The 25,203-nt window shown below is 45.9% G+C and overlaps 1 protein-coding gene across 1 annotated transcript in view; it reads left to right on the forward strand.

Annotated features, from left to right (window-relative positions):
- Nucleotides 1-25,203, forward strand: part of SLIT1 (slit guidance ligand 1) — a 117,242-nt gene that overhangs the window by 67,756 nt on the left and 24,283 nt on the right. Inside the window, exons 5-16 of the mRNA XM_081192217.1 lie at nucleotides 14,945-15,016; nucleotides 15,453-15,524; nucleotides 16,858-16,929; nucleotides 17,926-18,089; nucleotides 18,841-18,988; nucleotides 19,875-19,946; nucleotides 20,255-20,326; nucleotides 21,048-21,119; nucleotides 22,049-22,192; nucleotides 22,727-22,890; nucleotides 23,352-23,375; nucleotides 24,038-24,182. Of these exons, the coding sequence (XP_081048343.1) occupies nucleotides 14,945-15,016; nucleotides 15,453-15,524; nucleotides 16,858-16,929; nucleotides 17,926-18,089; nucleotides 18,841-18,988; nucleotides 19,875-19,946; nucleotides 20,255-20,326; nucleotides 21,048-21,119; nucleotides 22,049-22,192; nucleotides 22,727-22,890; nucleotides 23,352-23,375; nucleotides 24,038-24,182 (1,221 nt within the window). The remainder of the gene's footprint in view (nucleotides 1-14,944; nucleotides 15,017-15,452; nucleotides 15,525-16,857; nucleotides 16,930-17,925; nucleotides 18,090-18,840; nucleotides 18,989-19,874; nucleotides 19,947-20,254; nucleotides 20,327-21,047; nucleotides 21,120-22,048; nucleotides 22,193-22,726; nucleotides 22,891-23,351; nucleotides 23,376-24,037; nucleotides 24,183-25,203) is intronic.

The following is a 25,203-nucleotide window of genomic DNA, read 5'->3' on the forward strand; positions in this document are numbered from 1 at the left end:
ATCTTGGCTGTGGGAAGGCAGGGAGCCGATAATGAGGAAGGAGTATAAATGTCAACAGAAAACCAGCTTCAGTCAAAACTGATAAAAATAAACCCACCAGGCTTTTATTTCTCAGGATATTTATTGTGAGAAGGTGTCTCTTCCATTGGGTCCTCAAGATTCTCAGTGCAATCTATGGTTTTTGTGCAAATGAAGACTTCCTTTAAAAAAAATTTGAGCTGACTTCCATTGGTGGGAATGCAGAAGGTGAATGGAATCTTTCCTTAAACTGTATGAGATACATAGATTGTGTGCTAATCAGAAACACATCACATGTAAAACATTTGTCTGGAGTGTTTTAATCAGAGGTGGGATATGAGTAAAGCAATGAAGATTACCATTTTAATAGCAAGGCCTCTCTTTCACATTTATAGTGCATTTCAGTTCTCTCTCTTTAAAGTGTCACTGTCCCAACCATTGTATGATATGAGGGATCATAAAAGGAACTGTCCCCGCAAGGTGAAGGAGGACAAAGTTATCTGATGCAAGTCTTCTTGTTCTCAGGTTACATTGTCAGGTTGCTGCACACCATACAGCTGATTCAGGCTACAAATAGAGCTACCCACCAATCTTTGTTGTTGCTGATAAGAAACTGTATTGTGTTGCATCCTGCACTCAATTCCCCCCACCCTGCAACGCCCTGCACCTGTCACACACACACACACATACATGGCTGGCAATGTCCGAAAGCCACAAATTCCTAATTATAACACCCATTAACTCCCCCTCCCCATCTTCCTAGCCAAATTTAAATTCTGCTTCCATGATGTTGAGAAACCTGATTCCACTGACCCAGCCATCCCACAGGCCCCACTTATTTCCTACTTGGGTGTACTTGAAAATGCAGTTGTCGTCTACAGTCTTAACAATTCAATAGTTTGAAAAGGAGGCATTTTCAAACGCCGGGGCCATTGTATACATGAGAATTTAAACATGTTCAAAATTTCTCATGTTTAATTTATGTGACTAAATTAGCAATTTATGGACAGAATTCACAGTTTCTGAACTTATTTGTACAAAATACTGTATGCATTCTGGTAATTTTTATTAATGCCCTGAAAAATCCTGAGCTTTGTGCTCAGTCCGTAATAACATATTGTAAGATAAGAATGACATAGGCTTGCAGTGAAAGATATTGTGGTCTTCTGTTGCTGTGTGATCTGATGTTGCAAGTGTAGTCACAGAATTGCATGAGCGGGACCTGTACCCTGCTCCTTCTGTTCACTCTTCCAGCCAGCCAGTGCCACAATAACCCAATCCATTCCCCCTCCCACCCAGTTTCCCACCCTCCATTTCACCTGCTTAATAATAAGTCAGCATTCTGCGGTTACTGAGCACTCTCGTTACTTATTGGGCTTTTGTGGGGGAAGGATTCCCCCCACCACAGGGTTTTTTCCTTGAAGATATTGGGGGGGGGTACTTTTGCAAACCATAGGATTCAGCCAAGCCTGTATAACACACTGAATAGATTATAAAGTGAGTGTTGCAGGCCTGTGCCTCTCTGCCTCTTAGTGGGCTGACTGCAGAATCCCAGTACAAACAGGACTCAATTCTCAGCTTGGCTTAGCTTTATCTTCACCTTTCTCAGATCTGCACAGGTGAGAATGCCCACTTCACACTTATTAGCAAAGTAAAGCCATCACAGTGGGAGTAAAATGAACTCTGAGCACAACACCATCCCTGAAAAGCCCCCTGTGGGAACTAGCACCAGCACGGAAGAAAGAGACCATAGCTTTCTCATTTTCACCTTGGATGAGTGTCTATAAAAACAAGGAGCTCCATGCTGACAGGGACATGCCTAGTGCCAGCCATCCTATCCGGCTGGAAGAAGAGACAATGATGAAACTTATTATGCATAACCACAGAGTGTAAAGTTATTTGGTCTTCTTGAGGCACAGTGCCTCCTGGAGTCCATTCTGGAGCAGTGCAGGTTATCAATTCCCCTTTGGTGGCGAAGGTCAGGCAAATGAGGATTCTGTTAGGTGCAAAGCCTTCCAGGCCTAAGGCATGATCCATAGCACTGAATCTAGGGGTGCTTCCAGATGGGAGCCTTCTATCAAAAGTGGGTGGTTCAGATTCCATTTGTGCATGTTTGGCACTGTAGCTTCCACACATTCCTCTTTTTGTCCCAAAGTCATGGATAGCAATTGATATTCTGCTGTTGCTGTCTATACCAGTGGGTGGTGCTTCATGGGATATATCTGGTCTCTTATGCGTTTTTGTCCCTCTCCATTACCCCACCACACCCTCTACAGATTTTTTCTGTTTTGGGCATGCACATAGGTATTTCTGAATCCCTGCATGTGTCCCTTTAAAAAAAAATTCTGCAGGAAGTTGTGCAAGAGCACAACAGCCAAAACTTTAGCTACCACGTTTCACAATGGGCAAAATGAAGTGAGGGAGGGCAATATCAATTTCCCTGTGTTTGTTTATTAATTTTTAATACTGCGGTCTTATGCAAGAGTGAAAATTACCTGACTAAAGCTTGCACAAGACTGACAAAGGGGGATTGTTGCTAAAGACTTATCATCATCATCATCATCATTATTATTGAAAGCCGAATGTATGTACTGCCATTCTAGCCTCCAAGGTAATTCCCCACATGTACTGTGTGGGGATCATGAGAGAATGGCTCCTCTAACTGGGTTGTTAACATTCGAGAATGCTTCCAGCATGCAGCAACTGATGGAAATATCATTTGGGCCACCAGAAACAAAATGACTTTAAGTTCAGGTGAAGAGCAGATGGAAGTAAGGGAGTGTAGTGCTAAAGTCTGCTTACAAAAACAGCACCGTTAATGTGACAAACTGTCCACCTAAACAACAACAAACGCATGAATGAGCTTACACACCAGTGAATAGCCTGCTGGATCAGATCAATAGTCCATCCAATCCAGGAGCCTTTTCTTACAGTGACCAGCCAGATGCCAAAGGGAAGCTCAAAACAGGACTTTCCCCACTTGCGATTCCCAGCAACCACCAGCAACAATGATGGAAGATATAGAACAGGTTATTTTTTTACTTGTAGGATTTTATGTGATAAGGGGAAATCTAGATTAAGTGTAAAAAAAATAAAGTATGAGTTGGTATTTTAATGATTACAACATTATGTGGACACCACACAAAAAAGACTTGTATGCATGACAGCACCCATTTCACAATAAACTCCTGTCTGGAAGCTGTATTGCCAAACAGGCTTCACTACAACAAGCGATCTGCTTATCTCCAATGGGAGGTGCTGTGTTCACCTCTCCTGCACTAGAAATGGATAGAGAGAAACACATGGATGGATTGAGATATGTAGAAAGTCATTTACACCCAAACAAAGAGAGTGAGAGAGATCTTGATATCCATGATGACTCAGAACCATAATTAAATGGCTGTTCCCAAGATATTTAGATAAGGGGGTAATTAGTTAATTAGCAACAACACCAATCAGAGGCAGAAAGCACAGCAACTCTGGGAATCACCCGCCCCCTTTTTCCCATAGTGAGCACTTCCCAGAGTGGAAGCCTTTTTCAGGCCCTTGGTGGTGGTGGTCCACCTAGGACTTGGTTGTGCCAAGTGACCACCAAGCGCTGGGCTTTGGAGCTGCATTGCCTGGGATCCCAACAGGAGCGTGTCCTTCAAAAAACCTTATTCCAAGTAGATCTTCATGATTAGAAGAATACAATTTAGTGGGATGGTGGTGCGGAAGAGAAGGCAACAGTTCTATGAATCTGTCTCCAGAGTCATATTTCCCTTGTCGTTCATGCTAACCTTGCATCACGTGAGCAAGATGAAACCAGTCCCTGGTAAATCATATTTCTTTTAAAAAGAAACCTTTTAAGATATTTGACAGTGCCTCTTGTCCCCATCACTTCCATAAGCTAAATGTGGTTGGTCCTATTTCCCCTTTATATGTTGTGCATTCTGTAAACCCTTTATTTGTCCTTGTTTCTTTAGTACGAATCCTTTCCAGTTTGTTTGTATCTTTATAATGTGGTGGCCAGAAGTGGGTAAAAAAAAAAAACCCCCACAAAAAAAAACAATTGAGTCAGCAGCTGTGGCCGCTTGGCAGTGGGAGCCAAATTGTCACAGCGTAGTGCAAGCTGCTGGGGCTGCAGAGTCAGGGGCGTAATGAGATCTTAATAGTGCAATTACAGCCCATTGATTTACTCAGCACATAATTGGCAGTGGCAGCAGCTGCCCAGTAATGGATGGCTGTGATTATTGGCAGTGAGGAGTCAGGAAAGACAGTGCTGAATTTTTGAGGGGCCATGGCTCAAGCGCATGCTTTGCATACAGAAGGTCCTGAACACAGAATCGGCTAAAGGATTTCAGGAAGCAGGCTGGGAACGACCTCTTTCTGAGATCCTGAAGAGTGCTGCTAGCCAAGAGTATGAAATGCTGAGCTAGGCAGACCAATGGTCTGACTCAGGATAAGACTGTTTCACATGTGCCCGTGTGGCACAGTAGTTCGAGTGTTGGACTAGGACCTGGGAGGCCAGGGTTCAATCCCCCAGTCCCCATGAAACTCTTTGGGTAACCTTGGACTATTCACAGTATCTTAGGCAGCCCACCTCGCAGGACTGTTGTGAGGGTAAATTGGGGAGGAAGAAACCATGTACACCACCTTGAGCTCCTTGGAGGAAGGTGGGGGTGTAAACGCAAGATATAAATATATAATAAGCTACGGTAACCTATGGGGAGCAAAGTGGTAGCAGTGGTGGAAGTCTTATGCTGGTAACAGCTTATGTTAAGAAATACTGCAAGGGGAGCAGTAGATGGAAAGGAAAATTAGGGGGTTTTTTCAGGTGCATCAAATGGGCTCACTACTTACTCTCTCTCAATCACTCACCAGTGACACTTTTTGTTCTAGATTTGGATGCATGAGGAAGGATACATGGCAGATGGAATTTGGATGGGGCAGATCCACTGCAGGATAGTTCATGTACCACTGTAGGTGTCACCTCTGTTACCCTGGCCCCAAGTGCAAGGATGGCTCCCTACAAACACGACAATAAAGAGCAGTACGTTAGCAGTGCCTCTTTTGTTTAGGAGGTGGCACGTTGGTCTTCTGTCACAGCTGCACTGAAATTCTGGATTTCTCCATTGATTTCTGTAAGTAGCTCTCACTTGTGCCCTGGGGAGAAAACAAGAAATGATTGAAACCAGGAACTGCTCTGTGTGCTAATTTTATAAATCTTGTGATCCAGACAGTTTGCAACGTGTCACCTGTCTCAATGGCCCTGGTAGGACATGTCCACTCACATTGCCTCTCTTGGCAAGATGAAAAAACAGAGGGACAAGGTGCATTGGGCTTTGTTGAGAATGTAGTGAGAAAACTTCTTGGCACTGTGGCAGGTCATGAGAAGCCAATGGTTTAAATGTTATCCTTAATGAAAAATGAGATCCTGGTGAGCAAGAGGGCAGACTTTAGGTACACTTCATGCAAACATCCCTGAAAGACCTGGTGGCAGCCACATCCACAGCCTATGCTTCACGTTTCACACCGCACATAGTTGAGCAGGCCTGTGAATTTCTGAAAATCCATGTTGAGAAGTAACACAGAAATTTTGAAAGCAAGTTATCCCCTCTGAGGTTTTCATCCCTAATGAAGGTGCTAATTGCCCTTTTGATTTCCATTAGAACATGGCACTCTTCTTAGGCCTCACATTTACCATTCTGACAGCTCCTGCTCCTTCATAATATGGTCAATAACCATAGTCCCTAACAGCAGTACTGTGTTTGGAGAAGTGAAACTCATTGTTTATTCACCTGGAATTTAGTTAGTGGCTGTACGTGCAGTCAGGGTCAGGGAGGTGGATAAAGTTCCTGCAAAGAATTTCAGACATTCCTTATATTGGATTAAACCTGTCATGCAGCACTGCCTAGCTGTGACATTTCTTCTGGGTCACAGAACCTAAAGTGCTGCTTCTTTTCCCTGCAGCTGGTATTGGACTTCCCCCCCACCCATTGTAGTGGGTGTTCTTAAGACCTTGGTACAATAAGCAGCATGCAAACACATCTTGGTCTTGCCTCAGAAGCACAAGGTGCAGAGGCTTCCTATTTTCTTTGCATCTCTGTCACATCTGAAGCTGCTCTGTACAGCTTCTGGTATTGTGCGATCCAGTCGCCCTATTTGCTGTTCCTTCACGGAACACATGGCGGGGTGGGGGTGGTGTTGTATATAGTTAGTGATCTCTTGAGTCCTGTTATTTTGGAAGCAAATCAAGTGTGTTTCTGCACCATTTCAAATTACAGAGAAAACTTAATACGTAGGGTTTTATCAAATCTGGGAACCAGGAAATGGGAGAATATGTGAAACCCATCAAATTCCTTGCAGTATCCTGTCTGCCAGGAAGCCCTGAATTGATTAGAATCATGATCAAAGGGCTTGTTGTGAATGTCTTCCTCTACAAATTCCAGAGCCAGTATTGTCTATGCTCAGTCTGGACGTTTGAAGTTTGCCTCTAAGCCTGACACTGTAAAACGCAGCTGTCCTTGGGTCGGAAAACAGCAACAACAAACCAAATTAATATACAAAACACTGTCTCAAAACACAAAGACAGAATTGCAAGATGTGAAGGGTTTCTCTCACCCACCCTCCTGGCACAGGCCAGGGAATTTCCTCTTGTTAACACTAAGCCCATTCTATTATTATTATTATTATTTTAAAAAACCTTGTCTTTGGCTACACGTGTCACCTCTAGGAAAGCTCCTGGTTTTGCTTTGCAACCTAGGAGTGATGGTAAATGCATCCCTTCCCTGGGCAGCTTATTCCAGTGCTTAATCCAATTCATAACCATTGTTGTTCCCAAGTGGGATGTGTCATGCTTCACCTCCCAGCTGTCAGTTCTTGTTGTGCTTCCTTCGCTCTTTAGTGCTCAATTTCTTCTCCCTGGGAAGGTATCTGCCAATGCACTAATTCCATTGCACCCTTCTCTTTAAGACATTAAACAGATTTGAACCCTTATTGTCTGTGACTCTCAGGCTCTCTCATCTAATTTCTAGATGGAGCAGTGATGGCGGGGGGAGGGGGAGGGGGGATACATGGGTGAAGGTCTGAGGATCCTTCCCTGATATTCCATCCCACAGAGATTGAATTGGCCAGAGTATCTCATTTGCATGCAGGGGGCTAAATACATTTCAGCTTTCCAGTCACAGCGGGAGAGGAAGGAGGCAACTGCTGCTCAGTAAATTGCATTTGAATTTACAAGTACCTGCCTGCTGGCCTGCAGTTTTGAATGTGTTTTGGGGGGAGACAGAGGGAGATTACTTTTTTTTTAAGGCCCATTCAGAACACTGTGATGCTTAAAATCCTGGGGGGGGGGTGTTTCTTTCTACCTTTAAAGTGTTGCCATGTCACCTCCGGAGTCTGTGTTGTCAGTCCGATATAATGGGTGGCATTCTTAACATGCCCTCTAAGAGCCTGCCATCCCATGGCTGGCCAGAACAAAACAACTGGTGTTGATTCTATGCTATCCAGTGTGCTTTGTGCAATGTTCTTAACCCACAGGTGTAGATTCCTGCTTTGAATCTAAATAAGTGTGTCAAAGGGGAGCGGCGTTGCAAGTGTGCTTCCCTTTGGCGCAAGTGCAGGGTATTCCCCTGGGAAATGCGATCCATTTTCACCACCCGCTGGCTGTCGGCTGATCCTACCTGTCTCCTGGCTGTTGTCTGCATGCCTCCAGCAGGCACAGCAAGGCCAGCAGCTGTGGAAGCGTCACTCCCATGGGCTGGATCCAAGGCCACTTTGGTGCTAATTACTGCCCACAAGCAACAGGGACGGATGGGGGCGAGGTGTTTGAAGGATGCACGCTGTGTTGGTGGTGCTGGTGACCAGCTTGGTGGGAGTGGCTGTGGTGCCATTTAAAATCTAGTGGGGCTTCTTGGCCCCACAGGAGTTTCTTCTGCTCCCAACCCTGGCAAGATGCAGCTGGAGTCTAGTGCACCACAGGACATCACAGACTGCCAGGTCAGGGGTGGCTGGGATAGAGACAGATCTGGAAGGCGCTGGAGGTGTGGCAGCAGATGTCAGAGCAGCTTTCAAGCTGGGCCCAGTACACCATAGGTCTGGGAGCCACCATGTTTAGTCCCAGAAAACCTCTGTTTGCCGGGAAAGGCTTAGGCTTAGCACCAGGAGTTGATCGCAACTGGCTCAGGACTTATGTGACATGGATAAATTAAAGCAAAAACACTCCTCAGGAAGCCTGCCTAGTGAATGTCACACCAACAACCTTTCATCTGTAGAACCTGCACTTGGCTGAAGGCTTAATGCCATTTAACTTATAGCATGGTGGCGTGTGAGAGCCCAGCACTTAGCTATGTAGTCTCCAGAGGAAAATGAGGCCGACAGTAGACTCTAATAAGGAATCAGAATTCTGTCTTCTAGGAGAAGCAGTTCTGAACGGAGCAAAGGAGATAACTAGAAGGCGATAAAGAGAGGTGGAAATGGAGGTGGGAGTGAGAGAGAAAGACGCAGTCACGTGCACACAGGCAATCACTTTGGCAGTCTGGAAATTTTTAGAGGCTGAACATCAGGAATGCGGTTGTTGGTATCTCCTCGCTTGTTAGCAAGAAAACTGTGTCCAGGCACTGTAGTGGCTGTTTAGAAAGGCTGGTGTAAGGGGGCAAAAGTTTTGTGTTTTAAAACTTCCATGCCATCCCTGTATATCTGTAAGGTTGCTTATCTCTTCTGAATTCAATGTTTCCACAGAGAATGGGCTGGGCATGATTTTATTTATATGCATCCTAGCTGCTATTTCTGGACAAGGTGGCATACAAATCAAAGTTTGCAAAATATCAACAAAACAAAAAATTTGCAACCTTCAATCCTTGTTAAAAATCAATCAACATACTCAGACTGTCAGTTAAAACATTTTTCACAGCACTAGCAACCCACAATCCAAGCCAGAAGGCATTGATCAATAACAGGCTAAGCAGGTGATATGTATTTAAAGACTTCCAGATAGCTTAATGAATGGCAGCCCCCTCTGGAAGGGCATTGCAAAGCTGTGGGGCCACTACGGAAAAGGTCCTCCCTCTCACGGCCACCAACCTCACTGATGTAGGAGGTAGGTGCATGATGAGAGCCGCCACTGCACATCTTGGTGTGTGGGCAGCCTCATGATGGGTGCAGGTGGTCCCTCAAACCATTTAAGACTTAAAAGATGAAAGCTAGCCATTTAAATTCAACTCAGAAATGTCACAGAAGCCAGTGTGGCTGGTATGGTAAATATATTACTGAAGCTGACATTCTTATCCCTATCAAAACTTAAGTTTCAAAGGGCAGTCCCACAAAGAGCATAATACACTTGTCCAGCCTGGATGTGAGCGGGCACAAAACGTTTTGGCTGAGTTAGACCTATCCAGATAAGGCTGCAGTTGGCATATCAGCCAAAGAATGCACCCCTATCTACCAGTACCACCTAAGCATACATAGGTCACACCAAGTCCAGGAGTGCTTCTGAACTGTGTATTTAGTCTTTCAGGGGAGCACCACCCCATTGAGAACCAGCTCCAAACCTCCTTCAAGAGCAGTCAGTCTTCCATCCCACAGGACCTCCGTATTTCTCTGATTCAGCCTCAGTTTGCTTGACCTCCTCCTTCCCAGTGTGACAAGCTAAGGAACCTCTCTTGGATTGGAAGATGGAAAAGAGTGATAGAGTTGAGTGTCACCAACATACAGCATGCAGCAGACACAATCCAGGCATGACAAACTGGCAGATCCTTCCTCTGTGGGTGCAATATATATGTGCCTCATACCTCCTTATGGTATGGATGGAAGCGGGGAGTCTGGGGAGCAAATTCTGCACTGCAGGTTCATTATCTCCCCACTGGTGACTGGGCAATGAAGACAGGCTTTTCCATGGCATGGCTAAAGGCTGGGCAAGATGGTCTGGAGCAGTAGGAAGCAATTACCATCCCGCTGAGCTGAACCCTAATCCCCTCAAACAGCACGAGGGGCTGGCAAGCCAAACACGCCTCAATCAGGTTAAAGTGTGAAGTTGGGATTAGCCAAGAGAATGAGAGCCTCATAATACCATTGCACCCCCTGCTTGCACCAGGCTCAGCCTGGCCCATAGGGCAGGAGATTAAGTGCTTGTCTTGTCTGCCTGAGTGGGCTCCCCACTGGGAAAGCTGTGTCCTATGGATGTCAGACAGTTTGGCTTTAGTTACTTGCTGAGTGCTGGCCAGGATCTCGCACTGGGAGGCCTCGCTTGCTCCCATAATCGAGGCACCAATCCCAGCGAGGGATCCCTCCAAGTGGCTCATGTCCAAGGCACACAGGGGAGGAGGGATGGCTGAGGCAAAGACAAAAGAGAGGGTGCAATGTTAAGGGTGCAGACTAGCCGGGAAAACTCTCTCGGTGTCATGATTTGTTTAGTGATGGGATGCGACCACAGCTGAAACTGGAAATTGGGTCAGATTGCCCTGGAGAGGCTGGTGGTCATGCCTGTTTTAAAGGAGTCATTGGGTGAAAGAGATGAGCTAACCTTTTCTAAACTAAATGCAGAGGTAATTAAAGGAAATCAGCATGTTTTCTGGACAAAGTGGTTTAAGTCTTTGCACATCACGTTGTATTAGGAAATATAAACAAAAGGGTGACTTGGGGGTCTGTTGGAATTATTTGCAGTAGAATGGAAGAGATGTCTTGAAACACCCTTGTCCAAACTGAGCATTCCCATCACATGTGGAACCCCCCACCCCCCACCCCTGTTTATTGCCTATTTAACATTGAGCAGTAAAAAGTAACATAAGCACTTTAGTTTTATGAAGCTCATATTCTATTTGTGTTGCTATTAAAGGGCATTTAGTTCAAAGTCAGATGAAGAGCCTGGGAGATATTTGCCCTGCTCTGTAGTCCTACCAGAATTTGCATTGCTTGAAACATACTTTGTTGTATGCATACTGGTTATGGGGTCCCCTAGTTTTCACTCACTAAGAGATGATCCTTCATAAGGCTGCTTTTCTTGGGGGTTTTGATTTATCTGACTCAGCATAAATGGATGGCAGGATGGTGCAAGTATTGGTCAAAACGTTCCTCTAAAGCTAGACAAAGCTGTTGCTACAAGCTGTCATTCATCAAGACTGGAGCAATTTGTGTCTGGGAAACTGGCAGCTTAATGTTCCTTGGAGTTACTGTGACACTGAATGAAAACAGGTCCATACATGTACAAGAGGGAGAGAACAGGGTGATTTTCTCCATTATTTCCACTCACCTCTAGGGCAGCTGCCTCCCTGAAGAGAGGAGTGTGAATATGAACTCTTCAAAGGCAGGGAGAGTGGAAGGTTACATTACTCCAAACTATGCTCTGGCTCAACATCTGTGCAGCAGGTTGCTAGTCCTATTGATTGGGGACAGACCAGACCATGGAGACGAAAAGAACCAAAAGTGAATAAAAATAGTGATAGAATCAGTCACTGTGAAAAGCTGGTGGACTCCAACCAAGTCATTTGTGGTAACAATGTTATAGAAAGATTTGAAGTTCCTAATAATCTCTAATATTCCCAGATTTTTAATTCTGAGGATGAAGCGATTGGAACTCCTACTTTCAGAAGAACTATGGTTTTAAAAACTTTCAATACGACACAGAATGTTGAGTTGTCTAGAACTCTGAAAGTCCTCATTAGATGGGAATGTTATTTGTGCTTTGGCATTTTCGCAAGGGCCTGGTTGTTCTAACGGTTTTGTGATCATGCATTCTTTCAGAGGAGAAATGTTGGCTCCCTGTTCCCAAAGGTTCTTTCCTTGGATTTTCAAGTGCCTCTGGCCAAATGCGCCCAATGGATGTTTTATAGGATTGTGTGAATGGGGTCCAGTTCATATACAATGCTAATTCATGATTTATTAGACAATGGTTTATTAAGCCATGGCTTAGTGTTATGTGTGAACCTAGTCCAGCTGCTTCATTGATGGTTTAAGGTCACTTGTTAACCAAGATTTGTAGTTAAATCTTAGTTAAATTTACCTTAGTTAAAATTATCCACAGCTTAGTCCTGTATGTGAACTTAGACCTCTGTCTTAAATATGGTTAAGGATCTATTGTGTCCCAAAAGCTACAGATCTGCTGTTGAAAAGTGGCAAAAAAATTGAAACTGCTGTTAAAATTTAACTGCTGTTAAATTGCTCTTGCTGATGCTTTTTAATATTCTGTGGCATAATAAGCTAAGGCTTAAGTGAAAGCCTGACAGGCACCACAGCTTTAACTATGGTTTGTTTTTTAACTATGGTTAATGTTAAACATCACATGTGAACGAGACCTATGAGACCCTAGAAACAATTCCCCTTAGGGAATATATGGGAATAAGGTTAGCAAACACTTCTCACTAGCTAGTTGTCAAAAATTGCCATTAAGGTCTTGGTGATCCTGGAAGAAATTGAGAAAAGTAATAGTGGAGGCTGGATTTTCTTTTCTTTTTTAAATTGCCTAGGTAAATAGATCTATATATCAAAGGCACGTGGTGTGGTGGGGCAGTGATGCTCACCTCCCAACAGCTGAATTGTTGTTGCTGCTTACCAGGTGGTGTGGTCCAAACCCTAGATTGGCTCCAAAGCAGTAGCACCAGGTCGGTTCTGCTGATGTGATTGCACCATGTCAGCCTCCTCACTGCCTCACCCCTCCCAGTTGGCAGCAGCAATTGAACTGTCGGAAGGCCCCACCATGGTCTCTGCTGCTGCTGCTACTGCTACATAGAGATTGGTGAGGGATCCCATCACATGAAAACCCTAGTGCTATTTTTAGCACCTCCTAATAGTAAATTGCCTCTTTATAGCATATACCATTCACATGTGGAATAAACTGAATGAATAGATAAATAAATGTGTCAATCTTTGGAAGTGTTTTGGTCGCCCCCAACATTCACATATTACCAGGAAGTTGTCAAGCCTCTGATAACCCCACAGTGCCTGGGTTAGAGAGATGTTTCAGAGATGAATTGGAGAGGAATACGAAGATGAACATATTCTCAGCTCTAAGCCTTTTCATCTCATGCTCCTTAGAAAAGGAGTACAGTCATTGAAAAAAAAAATTTAAATGGATGTACCGTGCTATATTACAAGCAAAAACACACACCTTGTTTTGATGAATTGGAAGAGCCAGAAAAAGATTCCATTGAGCACATGGATTGATAATATGGACAGATTAGCTACATATGAACGAATTGTATGTTGACGCAAATTAAGAATGGATAAATATGAAGAAATCTGGAATGAATATTTAAGCGATAAGGTGGATAGTGGGGGGAAGTGGGGGGCGGAGAGAGAGGTGGGAAAATATTGTTAAAAGGGGGCAGTCATAGGTATATCAGTGTATTTAAATCTGAATTGTCAAATTGTGCTATTATTGTTATCATGGTTTTTGTTGTAGTGTTTTTTGCGGTTGTTGCTTGTATCAAAAAAATGATTAAATAATTTTTTTTAAAAAATACCTCGCGTTGCGTTTGCTTCAGGTTGCGTTGCGTTTGCTTTCAGGTTGCGCCCCGCGGCGACCCGGAAGTACCGGAAAGGGTAACTTCTGGGTTTCGCCACTCGCGCATGTGCAGACACTCAAAACGACGTCACGTGCATGCGCAGAAGCAGCAAATCGCGACCCGCACACGTGCAGACGCGGGTTGCATTCTGCTCGGGTTGCGAACGGGGCTCCAGAACGGATCTTGTTCACAACCAGAGGTACCACTGTAGTGGGATCTTGGGGTGTGGACCAGAGGGAGGGAGGCTGAAGTAAGTTGCTTCCAAAATGCGTCCTCTGAGAGAAACATGGCCCTGTGGGCAAAAGGTGCACAGCCGCTGCCAGTAGTGACATGAGGGTCCAATCTAAAGGAGTGTTGGACACTCACTATAAACAGTGGAGGCTTTTTAATGATGCCACTTAGCTGGAGAGGTTGGTTGTTAGCAGAAGTGTGGAGAAGAAACCAGGATGTCATGCACACTTCCTTTCCTCAATGCTATGTGCCAAGTCTGAGGAGCTGCTGTTCTGTCTCAAAGGTAACAGACTGAAGAGGTGACATCAGTCGGCAATGAAAGAGCTTCTGCTGCCCTCTCCTGGTTAGGATTGAGCTGTACTGTGGCAATCCTACTTTCTTCCTGCTCTTAGATTGCAGTACTTATTTTCAAAAAAGGTTTGCAGGGGTGGTGGAGCAGGCTGTATGTTTGTGTCCACAATAGCATGTGTGCACATGTGTGTGTGTTAGTCTCATGATACAGAAACTTATCAGAAGGCACCTCACTGATAAGCATCAGCCATTATAGGCTTGCACGAAACAATTTGGAAGTCAGGAAATGGCAGCAAGGCAATTATAAACCATCACAGCTTGTGCTCTTTTAAGAGAAGACCGTGGTGTGACTCACCTTGTTTCTTGCATGCAGATGCCAGAGACTGGAATATGCATCTTCATTGTCCATTAGGTCACCTCCTTTGCTATTTTTAAAATGGACTGTTCATGCTTGTTTTGCTATTTTTAAAATGGACTGACTGGGTTGCTTTTGTACCTTGCCATAAATCAGGTGGACAGTGGATGTTTGAAAACGTGCATTCTTATTTAAATTGCTTAAGGTATTCAAACCACCATCAGTCATCTCATCTTGCTGTCATGACAGAAGTGGCATGAGATGAACCATTCATTATATGAACGGGGCACATAATACAATGCTGTTTGCTGTGCCAGTGTCCTGGGGGGTGTTTGGTGAAAAGAGCAGCATTTCAGGCCACACACAGCACCTCTTCAGTGCCAGAGCTCACTCTGGTGCATATAAAACAATAAGGATGGTCATGCATCTGAGCATGTGCAGAATATTTCTTCATTGCTGCTTAGTATTCCCCTGCTAGTCCTCATAACCTGATGCCTCACTACCTTGCCAACCCCCCATACTTCATTGTTTCTCCACTGACAGATGGCTCTCTTAAAATTATCATCTGCAGGGACTTGAGTGAGAACCTCCTTCTGGCTGTTCCCAGGAAGGCGTTTCGTGGAGCTACTGATCTCAAGAACCTGTGAGTGACCTGGCCCTGCAGGGCAGCGGATAGGGAAGCACAGCATGCCACATTGCCCTGGAGAGATTGACATTATGTTTTATGCATGCACATATTGAGGTCATAGGGCTAGCAACTGTGTAGAGGAAGATCTCAAAAATTCCTTCTACAACAGCAAATACTAATAGGATAACAGCAGTGGGAACGTGTCCCACAGATATAATGAAGTGCCTGTTGTGCCCCAAATCGTATTTCCCACCCACCCATACCTATACTTCTCCACCTCTTGGCTACTTGCAGTTCTTCAGTGCTTCTTATGCATACCACAAAGTCCTCCAGCATTTCTTCTCCTTTCATTGAGTGCAGCAGATTGGTCTTTGTGTCGAGCATCCTAGGTATTGGTCTGCCAGCACAGCTATTGAGAACAGGTATATTAATCTCCTCTTTCATCACTCAGACAACTGGACAAGAACCACATCAGCTGCATTGAGGAAGGGGCCTTCCGTGCTCTCCGTGGCCTGGAAGTTTTGTAAGTGTCTCGGGGGGGGGGGGGGGCTCTGTAGAAGGTTTGTCCCATCAGGCTGGATGGAGAGCCTGCCTAGAGAAGCATGACTGTGGTAGAATTCAGCTCAGTTGATGGGAGGGTGGTCTGGAAGCATCCTGGGGTTAGGGCTAACTCTTCACACGAAACAGTGCCCATCCCTAAATTTGGGCAAAGAGTCTGTTTTTCTATATAGCTTTATCACTGGTGTACGATTTGCAGGCTCAGGTGGCCATAGCCTTATCCCCTTCAAGTCCCACTCCACTCCTGGCCACATCAGAAATGTTTTTAACTTAGAGTGTATATCCTGAGATTCCCACCCATGCTGGTAACATACAGGGTCCAGGTAGCATTCCATCTCCCCAGAAGGATGGAGGTCTTCTGGTATTACACCGATTCTGTATCAGTTGCAGTGCTTCCCAGCAGAACTGAAAGTGCTATTTTCCACCTTTAGAGCCCTCATTGGTTTGGGGCTAAGTTATTAGAAGGAGAAGCTGTGCCTGTATGAACCTACCTTTGCTTTAAGGTGGATATCAGAAGCCCTACTTGTTGGCCTGCATTTGAGATCATTTAGATTGGTGGGAACCAGGAACCAGAGCCTTCTCAGTGGTGGCCCCTACTCTATGGGATAACCTCCCTAGAGAAGTGTTCACTTTAGCTTCAGTATTTAATTTGTTTTGAACTATTTTTAATGTTGAATTTTAAATTGTTTTCAAAGGGCGGGTGATAAATCAATACAACAACAATAGTAATAATTGGTAATAATCATCCTATTATATTACTATGCAATTGTGCATAGGATTGTAGCTTAAGAGGGTTTTTTAAATCCCAGTGGTGAAAACAAAGGAAAACAAATAACATTATACCTGGGCTGGTTTCAAAAGTGATCAAGTGACAACCCAAAGCCCAGTAGCTCCCCTTGTGCAAACCACTGGAGCCTGGTCCTGATCTTACTAATGTCAGCAGGGCCTTCCTCCCAAGCTTGAGGGGAGTGTTGGGTCAGATGAAGGGATTGCATGCAATCCCAGGGAAGCTGATCTATTAGTCAATGTAACTTTTCTTGCTAAGATGAGCCCTAAAATTCACCTGTTGCTCTGTCATTCTAAGATCCTCTGTTGTAGGGGTGTGTTAGAACTGGCCCTTGCTTCTCCCATGCTGAAAGTGATTTTGAAAATAAGATGTGCTGTCAATCTGAGAAGTGTCACATGCCACTCTGTGAGCGTTGTTTGTTTGTGTGTACACTGCACACACAGCCAGATGAAAGGACAAGATGTTTCTCTCCAGCGTTCACTGATGCTCTTCCTCTTCCTCCTTCCTGCAGGACTTTGAACAACAACAACATCAGCACCATCCCCATCTCCAGCTTCAACCATATGCCCAAACTGCGCACCTTGTGAGCACATGATGAAGCAGCCCAAGGGCGGAGGGATTGGGGGTGGGGTGGAAGACTGCAGACTAGACATTTCATAAAGCATGGTGGGCTGGGAGCTACCAGTCCATACAAGGAATCCTGGTGGCAACTTTTCAGTTTTAGGTCCTGCAGATCTCCCGTCTTGGCACTGATGTTTTCATAGTAGGTAATGCCTAACCCTGTGCCCTGGATCCCAAGAACTTGGGGCCCTACGAAGATGTGGGATGCTGCCCCCCAATGGCAGAAAAAGTCACAGCTCTGTTCATGGAGTTGTTGGCTCCTTTAATGACAAGGTGTATCATGGGACAGAAAGGGGTGGCATTAATGTGGACACTGGGTGACAGCAATCCAGTCCATGGAATGCAGAGTAAAAAAAGAGGTAAAGGTAAAGGACCCCAGACAGTTAAGTCCAGTCGCGAACAACTCTGAGGTTGCGGCGCTCATCTTGCTTTACTGGCCGAGGGAGCTGGCATTTGTCCGTAGACAGTTTTTCCGGGTCATGTGGCCAGCATGACTAAGCCGCTTCTGGTGAAACCAGAGCAGTGCACGGAAATCCCGTTAACTTTCCCACCGGAGCGGTACCTATTTATCTACTTGCACTTTGACATGCTTTTGAACTGCTGGGTTGGCAGGAGCAGGGATCGAGCAACTGGAGCTCTCCCCGTCGCAGGGATTCGAACCGCCAACCTTCTGATCGGCAAGCCCAAGGCTCAGTGGTTTACACCACAGTGCCACCCGCATCCCAGAATGCAAAGTACTAAGGCCCAAATCCCACAGCTTCAGATCCCTGTTGGACTGGACTCTCCTTCCCAGGAAATGTCCCCACATTTTCATTCCAGCTCTGTAAACCCAAGTCTGTCTCTCTAGAAATGGCTTTACCTACAGTATCTATGCAGGTGTCTCAAGAGGTAGCTGTGGAAAGAAAGTGATTGATGTTTCTTCCCCTGCCCCAACCTTTCCTCCCCTGGGTCCCTACAGCCGCTTGCACTCCAACCAGCTCTTCTGCGATTGCCATTTGGGTTGGCTTTCCCAGTGGCTGCGCCAGCGCCCCACAATTGGGCTCTTCACACAGTGTGCCGGCCCTGCTGCCCTCCGTGGCCTCAACGTTGCAGAGATTCAGAAGAATGAATTCAGCTGTTCAGGTCAGTGGCATCTATGGGGTTCCAGAGAGCTTTGCAGACCCCCAAAATCACCAGAGAGAGGCCCCTTCTGCCCTCAGATTCAAGGCATATCAGCCCTGGAACCAAAGAGTTAGTGAAACCCGCCACAGGAGACCATTGGTCTCTCAAATTAACACAGACGCTCTTACCATGACACGTTAGTTTCAGGAGCTCTTGTGTCTCGTGTGCAGGCCATGGTGGTCGCATGACTGCAGCTTGGACTGCAGAAATTCTTTTAAAAGCATCGTCTCCTTTTATCCTGCATTTTTCTATTTCTGACAGTGTGAAGCTATCAAACCATTAGTGCTGGAAGCTGCCATCTTGAAAGATGCCCGCTTGCTCCCTGTGCTCTTTATGTAGTTTTCCTCCTCAGCGTTGTGAAATGGTGCACCATGCTGCCCTTTCTATCTCATGCTCATTTGTGCACTTGCCCTCCCCTGTCCATTTCTTGTCTCTGCTGATTTGAACTATCAACCTGTGCAGCAGTTCTGCAAATGTATATGCCTGCATATGTATTCATCTCTACATGTCAACATCTGTGGAGAGGGGCTGAGAGGAGGGTGTGCTAGTGGCCCAAAGGCTCTCTAGCTGCCCTGAAGAAAGAACACATTCCAAAACCCCAGCAGACCACAAGCAAAGAACAGGTAGGCAGGGCTAGGGATGCCCTGCAGTGCTGTGGGTTGCAAGCCCTATGCAAAGAGGATGCACTAAGCTTCTGCATTCTTCTCTGCAGGCCAGATGGATGCTACCAGGACCCAAATCTGCAGCTTTTCATCAGGTTCCTGTCCCGCCATGTGCACCTGCAGCAATGGCATTGTGGACTGTCGCGGCAAGGGGCTGACAGCCATCCCTGCCAACTTGCCTGAGACCATGACTGAGATGTGAGTGGATACTAGGAACATGGTGGGTAGGCAGGGGATGGTGGGACCTGAGCACTAGCACCCTTCCTAATCACATCTACTCTGCTTGGGTGCTCCTGTCTCCTTTGGCTAGTATTGATTCAGCTGGTATTGGAACAGAGAATATATTGTTGCCTAAGGAGCACCGTAGGGCAATTCTCAACTGTGACCTTATGTCAGGGGTGGGGAACCTCTGGCCCATGGACCAGATTTGGCCTGCCAGGCCATTTCACTCAAGCCATATGCATGATGTGAGGACAGGGCATGACTGAAAGGGGCTTTCCAAACACCCCACAATCAGCCAGTTGCCATGTGTCTGGGAAACGAAGCACAAAGCACTTTGAGAGGCGTGTGTCCAGCATTTCCCAAGCACCAAGCATGTGACTAGCAAAGCACTCTGCACAGTGCTTTCCCAAACATCTGGCAATCACCTGGTTTGCTGGGCATTTGGGAAGTGCTGTACAAAGCTTTGACAGGTGTCGATCACCTGATGCCATTATGTGTCAGGTGACTGGCATATGGGTGGCCCTACTGACTGTTGAAGTTGGCCCACAAGGGTAGGGGGAGATAAAGATGTGGTCCACTGGTCCATAAAGCTTCACCACTCCTCCCTTATGCAGAGATGACTCTAGTTTTTGCCAGTCCCTTTTGTGGCTAAAAGCTGTACCAGGATCAGAGATTTCTGCTTCCAGAGAACTGGGGGAGATGTGTCAAAGTGAACTATCCAGGAATACAGCTGTCTGCCTACTCTTGGGGACTACCTCCTGTCTGATCTCTGTGGCATCCTTGTTGGAAGAGATGGCACTTCATGTGGCTCCCATGGTGCAGTCAAGCTGATTTGCTTCCTTGTGTTCTGTTTCCCATGCAGACGCTTAGAACTGAATGGCATCAAGTCTATCCCACCTGGAGCCTTCTCGTCATATAAGAAGCTACGAAGGATGTGAGTGTCTTCAGCCAGAGTGAACAGTGCTGGGCTTGATGGACAAATAGTCTGTGCAGGCCTAAGGCAATACCTTCTGTCCAGACATGATATGGGCAGAGGGGAAGCAGGTGTTGCATTGTAAGGTGTACTCGAGGGAGCACAGAGCTGTATTGGCTGGTGTGCACCTCCATCTCCGTCCTGCTAAGGAACAGGAGTGAAGCCTTTATTATACTCTGTAAAGAACACAAGGTGGGAGAGGCACCTTCAGAGAAGGAAGGAGCAGTGACTACATGCGTGGGAGCGTTAACTTTGCCTTTGCCTTTCAGAGACCTGAGCAACAACCAGATCTTGGAGATTGCGCCTGATGCCTTCCAAGGCCTGCGCTCACTCAACTCTCTGTGAGTAGCCTCAGTGGGAACAAGCATGGCAGATATTAGTTTAGGTGGGGAAGTGAAATGCCACTTGTATGCAGCATGAGAATGTTCTTGCACAAGCTCCACGCACAGGCTATGCGCTGTGGCTTCCTGAATATGCCAATTCCAACTCACAGCCCCCTTGGCCAACATATTGCTTGGCCTTTCTAATTCCCAGTTGCTGCCGATAATGTTAGCATGTGAGTTGCCCCACCCACCACACTCCCCCACCACCCACTGCACCAGCAAGTTAATGTGGCTCCATTCCAAAGAGCAATCTGTGTCATAGTTGTCTCTTGAAATGCAATTTTGCAGGCACAGCTCCAGGTGGCGAGTGTTTGCATGAAGCAGCTCTCCATGGTCCTATGGCAATTTCAGCCACACCGTTTCAACCCTTCTCTTTCGAAGGTTTGCAATGGAACGAGCGAAACTGCTGCAACCTAGCTGTTTCAAGTTGCTGCATATGGCCATTTGCATATACGAACTGGGCCTCAGTGGGGACTTAAATCACATTTGAATCCAGATTCCCTGATGCTGGCATCATAAGCCAGCTGGCACCTCACAGTCTCATTATCGTTACGTCCGTTATGTATGAAGGGTGAACCTGGGTTCAGTTGTTCAAGATGGCCTCTTTCCTCAAGATACATCAGGACGTAACCACCGAGAGACACTACTAATTCAAGCACTGGTTTTGTTTCTTTTCCAGAGTCTTGTACGGGAACAAGATCACAGAGCTGCCCAAAGGGGTATTCGGGGGCTTGTATGCACTGCAACTACTGTAAGCACAAGTGAGAGGGATGGCTAGAGGGCCATTTGGACATCACTATAGCAGGGGGCGAGTGTCAGTGTGGAAACCTTGTTCCAGATGGCAAAGGGGCTCCAGACCTCACATCTGGCTCCTATACAATTTCAGCATAGTTCTGTACAAACCTGACAGCCCTTTATCTCTTCCCTGGAATCTGCAACTCTCCTTACTACTTAACAAGCCTTTTCTTCTTCCCTGCCTTCATCTTCCACACAGGCTGCTTCACTGTCCCCTGTTTCTACTCCACAATCCCATCTAGAGTTACTGTCTTCTCCCCAGCTTTAATCTTTGCTTTCCTCCTCATCTGCCTATATTCCTCATCTATACCAGGGGTCAGCAACCTGCGACCCATGGGCCACAAGTGGCCCACAGGGGTCATTTAAACAACCCACAAGCCGCCCGCTCAGTGAGTCCCTGTGCGCTGAGCTAAACTGGAGCAGTGTGGAGCGGGAACTCGCTTCTGCAGCACCGGAAATCGCGTCTGCACAGATGCAGACGCTGAAAATTGCATCTGCACAGGCGCGATCCGGCCCACGGAGCGATCTCCGTGGGAGTGAAGCATCCCAGGTGAGGTAAACCTTGCCGACCCCTGATCTATACTATCCCTTCCTTCTGTCCACCTCAGATTCAGGGAAGGGTTGTGGATATCCTGTCTCCTCACCTGTCTTCTTTGTGGCCATTTTGTTCTCTGACCTACTATCACTTGGTCTAGGCTGTGTGAGTAACATGCTGGGTGTTAGTTGAGTGGGTGGGATCTGCAGATTCCCCTGCTGTGAGCAATGGCTAAGAATATTGTGTGTGTGTGTGTGTGTGTGTGTGTGTGTGTGTGTGTGTGTGTGATAGCCACTACCACTATGACCATCACACACTCTGATATGGTGTTTTGTGCTCCTTCACTCCAGGCTCCTGAATGCCAACAAGATCAACTGCATCCGGGCAGATGCCTTTGCTGACCTGCAGAACCTGTCGCTGCTCTCACTGTACGACAACAAGATCCAGACCTTGGCCAAGGGCACCTTTGCCACCTTACGAGCCATCCAGACTCTGTGAGTGCTGGCTTCTCTGAAGATATGTCCAATGAGAACAGGGTTCTGTGGGAGGAAGGGAGGAAATGCCCTTGGAACATTGGGGTCCCACTGAGAAGGCAGGGAAGATTCTGTGGCCAAGGCAGGAGATTACCACAGGGGCAGAGCTCTAGAAAGAGAGCAAAAAGCATTGCAAGGTCATGCTTTTGCAACCATGTTCAAGACCAGCCTTCCCTAATTGGGTGTCTTCCCATAACTTGGCTGGAGCTGATGGAAGGATGGAAGTTGTTCCAAAAATATCTGAAGGGCATCAAGTTGGGGAAGACTTCCGTAGGGTGTAGAGGCTGGCCCAGGGCCATTGGCAGAGCCCAACATCCTGGCACCAAAGTGAGGTCACAAGGAAATGGACCACTTTGCCTTTGGGGTGCCTACAAGAGCATTCAGCATTATGCCAGCTAGAAGCAGCATCTTGGTTGCTAGATTTAAGGTTGCTCTGACAGCAGCCACCAGAAGAACTCTGAAATTCAAGCTGCTCTTGTTTCTTTCCCTCTACAGCCATCTGGCCCAGAACCCCTTTATTTGCGACTGCAACCTGAAGTGGCTGGCAGACTTCTTGCGTGCCAATCCTATTGAAACAAGTGGTGCTCGCTGTGCCAGCCCCCGCCGCCTCGCCAACAAGCGCATCGGACAGATCAAGAGCAAGAAATTCCGCTGCTCCCGTATGAATGATCTTCTTCTGTAGGGCTGCGTATAGTTTTGGGGATCAGGACAGAGCAGATATTGGATGTCCCCCTGCACTTCATTGCATACTTATTCAGGGATCCTGACATTAGCACCTCAGTGAAATCTAGGGGAAGATATTGTAGAAACATGGCCCCCCAACTGAAAAACTGCAGTGTTTCTGTTCTCTTATTTTAAAAATTAACTCTTTCATCTTGTGCACACTTTGATGGCTGGTGGTGTATTTGTCTATTTTTCATCAGAAATATATATTAAGTTAATATGCATGATGTCATTTCAAACATATGTATCTGGATAGAAATATGCATTCTGTTTTCATTTCACACACTGCAGTATATATACTCGTTCATACATGTTTGAGGAAGTTATGAGCAGCACGGCCTTTAATATCTTAAATTTGCTGCATTCAGATTAACACTCTGCATATTTCTGTTCACAGCCAAAGAACAGTATTTCATTCCAGGTAAGGGAGCCAGTATGGAGATGCTAGAATTTGCACGTGAGTTGCATGCATATGTTTGTGGTATGTTTGCACTACTGGAAGAATGAGGTTGCAGCCTTGCAGGATTGCTGTTATGATGTATTTTTAGTGGCTTGCATTAGATCCAGCAGTGGTGGCATGGACTGTTTGCAGGCACTGTGTCCTTCCAGAGGCTCAGAACAAGATCAATCAGTCTCTGTCTTTTATATCTGCCTTCTCCGTTTGCTGTAGCACAGGAGTGGCAAACTCAATAGACCACAAGTGGTCCACAGCCAGTTTCAATTTGTCAAGTCTCCACTGCTGCTGGCTACTCGGTGGTGGTGCCACTTATTGGAGCCTTACTCTATGTGCAGAAATTATGCTTAATTATGCTGGCCAGAGGATTTATATATTTTTATTTATGAGTTCTGCATTTAACTGGGATCCCTGATAAAGCAGAGCTCCCAGATGCCTGGTGGCTTCTACAGTTCTACTCACATTCAAGCAGCCATGGTAGAAGCTTCCTGGGGCAGAGTCAGCATGTGAGGCCTCATGCCCTCAAACAGAAGGAATCCCCTTCCAGAATATTATGCTTATGCAACAGTGCCAAGTATTCACACACACCTCTGTGTGCACACTTTCTCATTTCTTTCTCTTGGTGGCAGGTACGGAAGATTACCAGTTGAACAGTGAATGTCACAGTGACGTCGTCTGCCCCCCCAAGTGCCGCTGCGAAGCCAACGTGGTCGAGTGTTCCAACCTGAAGCTGACAAAGATCCCAGAGCGCCTCCCTCAAGCCACAGCTGAACTGTAAGTCAGCATGCTTTGGCCATATCTAAGAACCATACTTCCTTCCTCACTATCAAAAACCAAGTACTCTTATTTGCTTTCCGTGTGGCTTTATTTACACAGTTGTGGATAGCAAATGTTGCTATTGTAGGGTTGCTAGTGTTTTGAGGACTGATCTCTGTGGCAGGGACATGGAGGCATTCTCTATGGTTTTGGGGTTTGCCCTCCCCCATCATGTATTGAGATGGAAGGACCTGCTTGCTGATTGGCTCCCCCTGCTGAGGCACACCTGACTGGGTCTGCCTGCCATCTGTGAAGCAGGATTTTATTTTAACTCTATAGAGCCCAACAAACATAAGAAGAGCCCTGTTGGATCAGGCCAAATGTCCATTTAGTCCAGCATTCTGTTCTCACAGTGGCCTATGGGAAGCTTGCAAGCAGGATCTGACACAACAGTGCTCTTCCCACTTGTAATTCCCAGTGACTGGTATTTGGAAGAATGCTGCCTCTGACAGTTCCCTACATACTTGCTGCTAACCATGAATCTATGAAACTTGCAGTTCTTTTTCTTAAGGTGAAAATAGAAGTGAGGGGGAAACTCCTTGTTGTCTAAGGGTTTTTTTTCCTTCTCATACTTAATTCATACTTTGAATCACTGCAGTATGTCCAATTCTTTTTTTTTATTATTATTATTATTATTATTATTATTATTATTATTATTATTATTATTCCCCACCCATCTGACTGGGTTGCCTCAGCCACTCATCTAAGATTCCTAACTTCTGTACCCAGTGTTCATCTTACACACTGACAAAGCTTAGAACTTCTATTTCTGGTGCATTTTTCACTCCAGTGCCTCTGCCTTCTGTAGTGCACTGCATTGCACCCAGCATCCCATATTGTGTACTAAACAGGTATCTGAAGCCTTTTATATGAAGCATTTATTCTCCATGCAAGCACAGTGGAATGGCCCTTGGCCCTATCCAGTACTGAGTCTTTCATTGGGCCATTTCACCTTCTATTTCTATTCTATATTAAATTC

This window comes from Podarcis bocagei (genome assembly GCF_964188305.1).
Source record: "Podarcis bocagei genome assembly, chromosome: 4".
Lineage (NCBI taxonomy): Eukaryota > Metazoa > Chordata > Lepidosauria > Squamata > Lacertidae > Podarcis > Podarcis bocagei.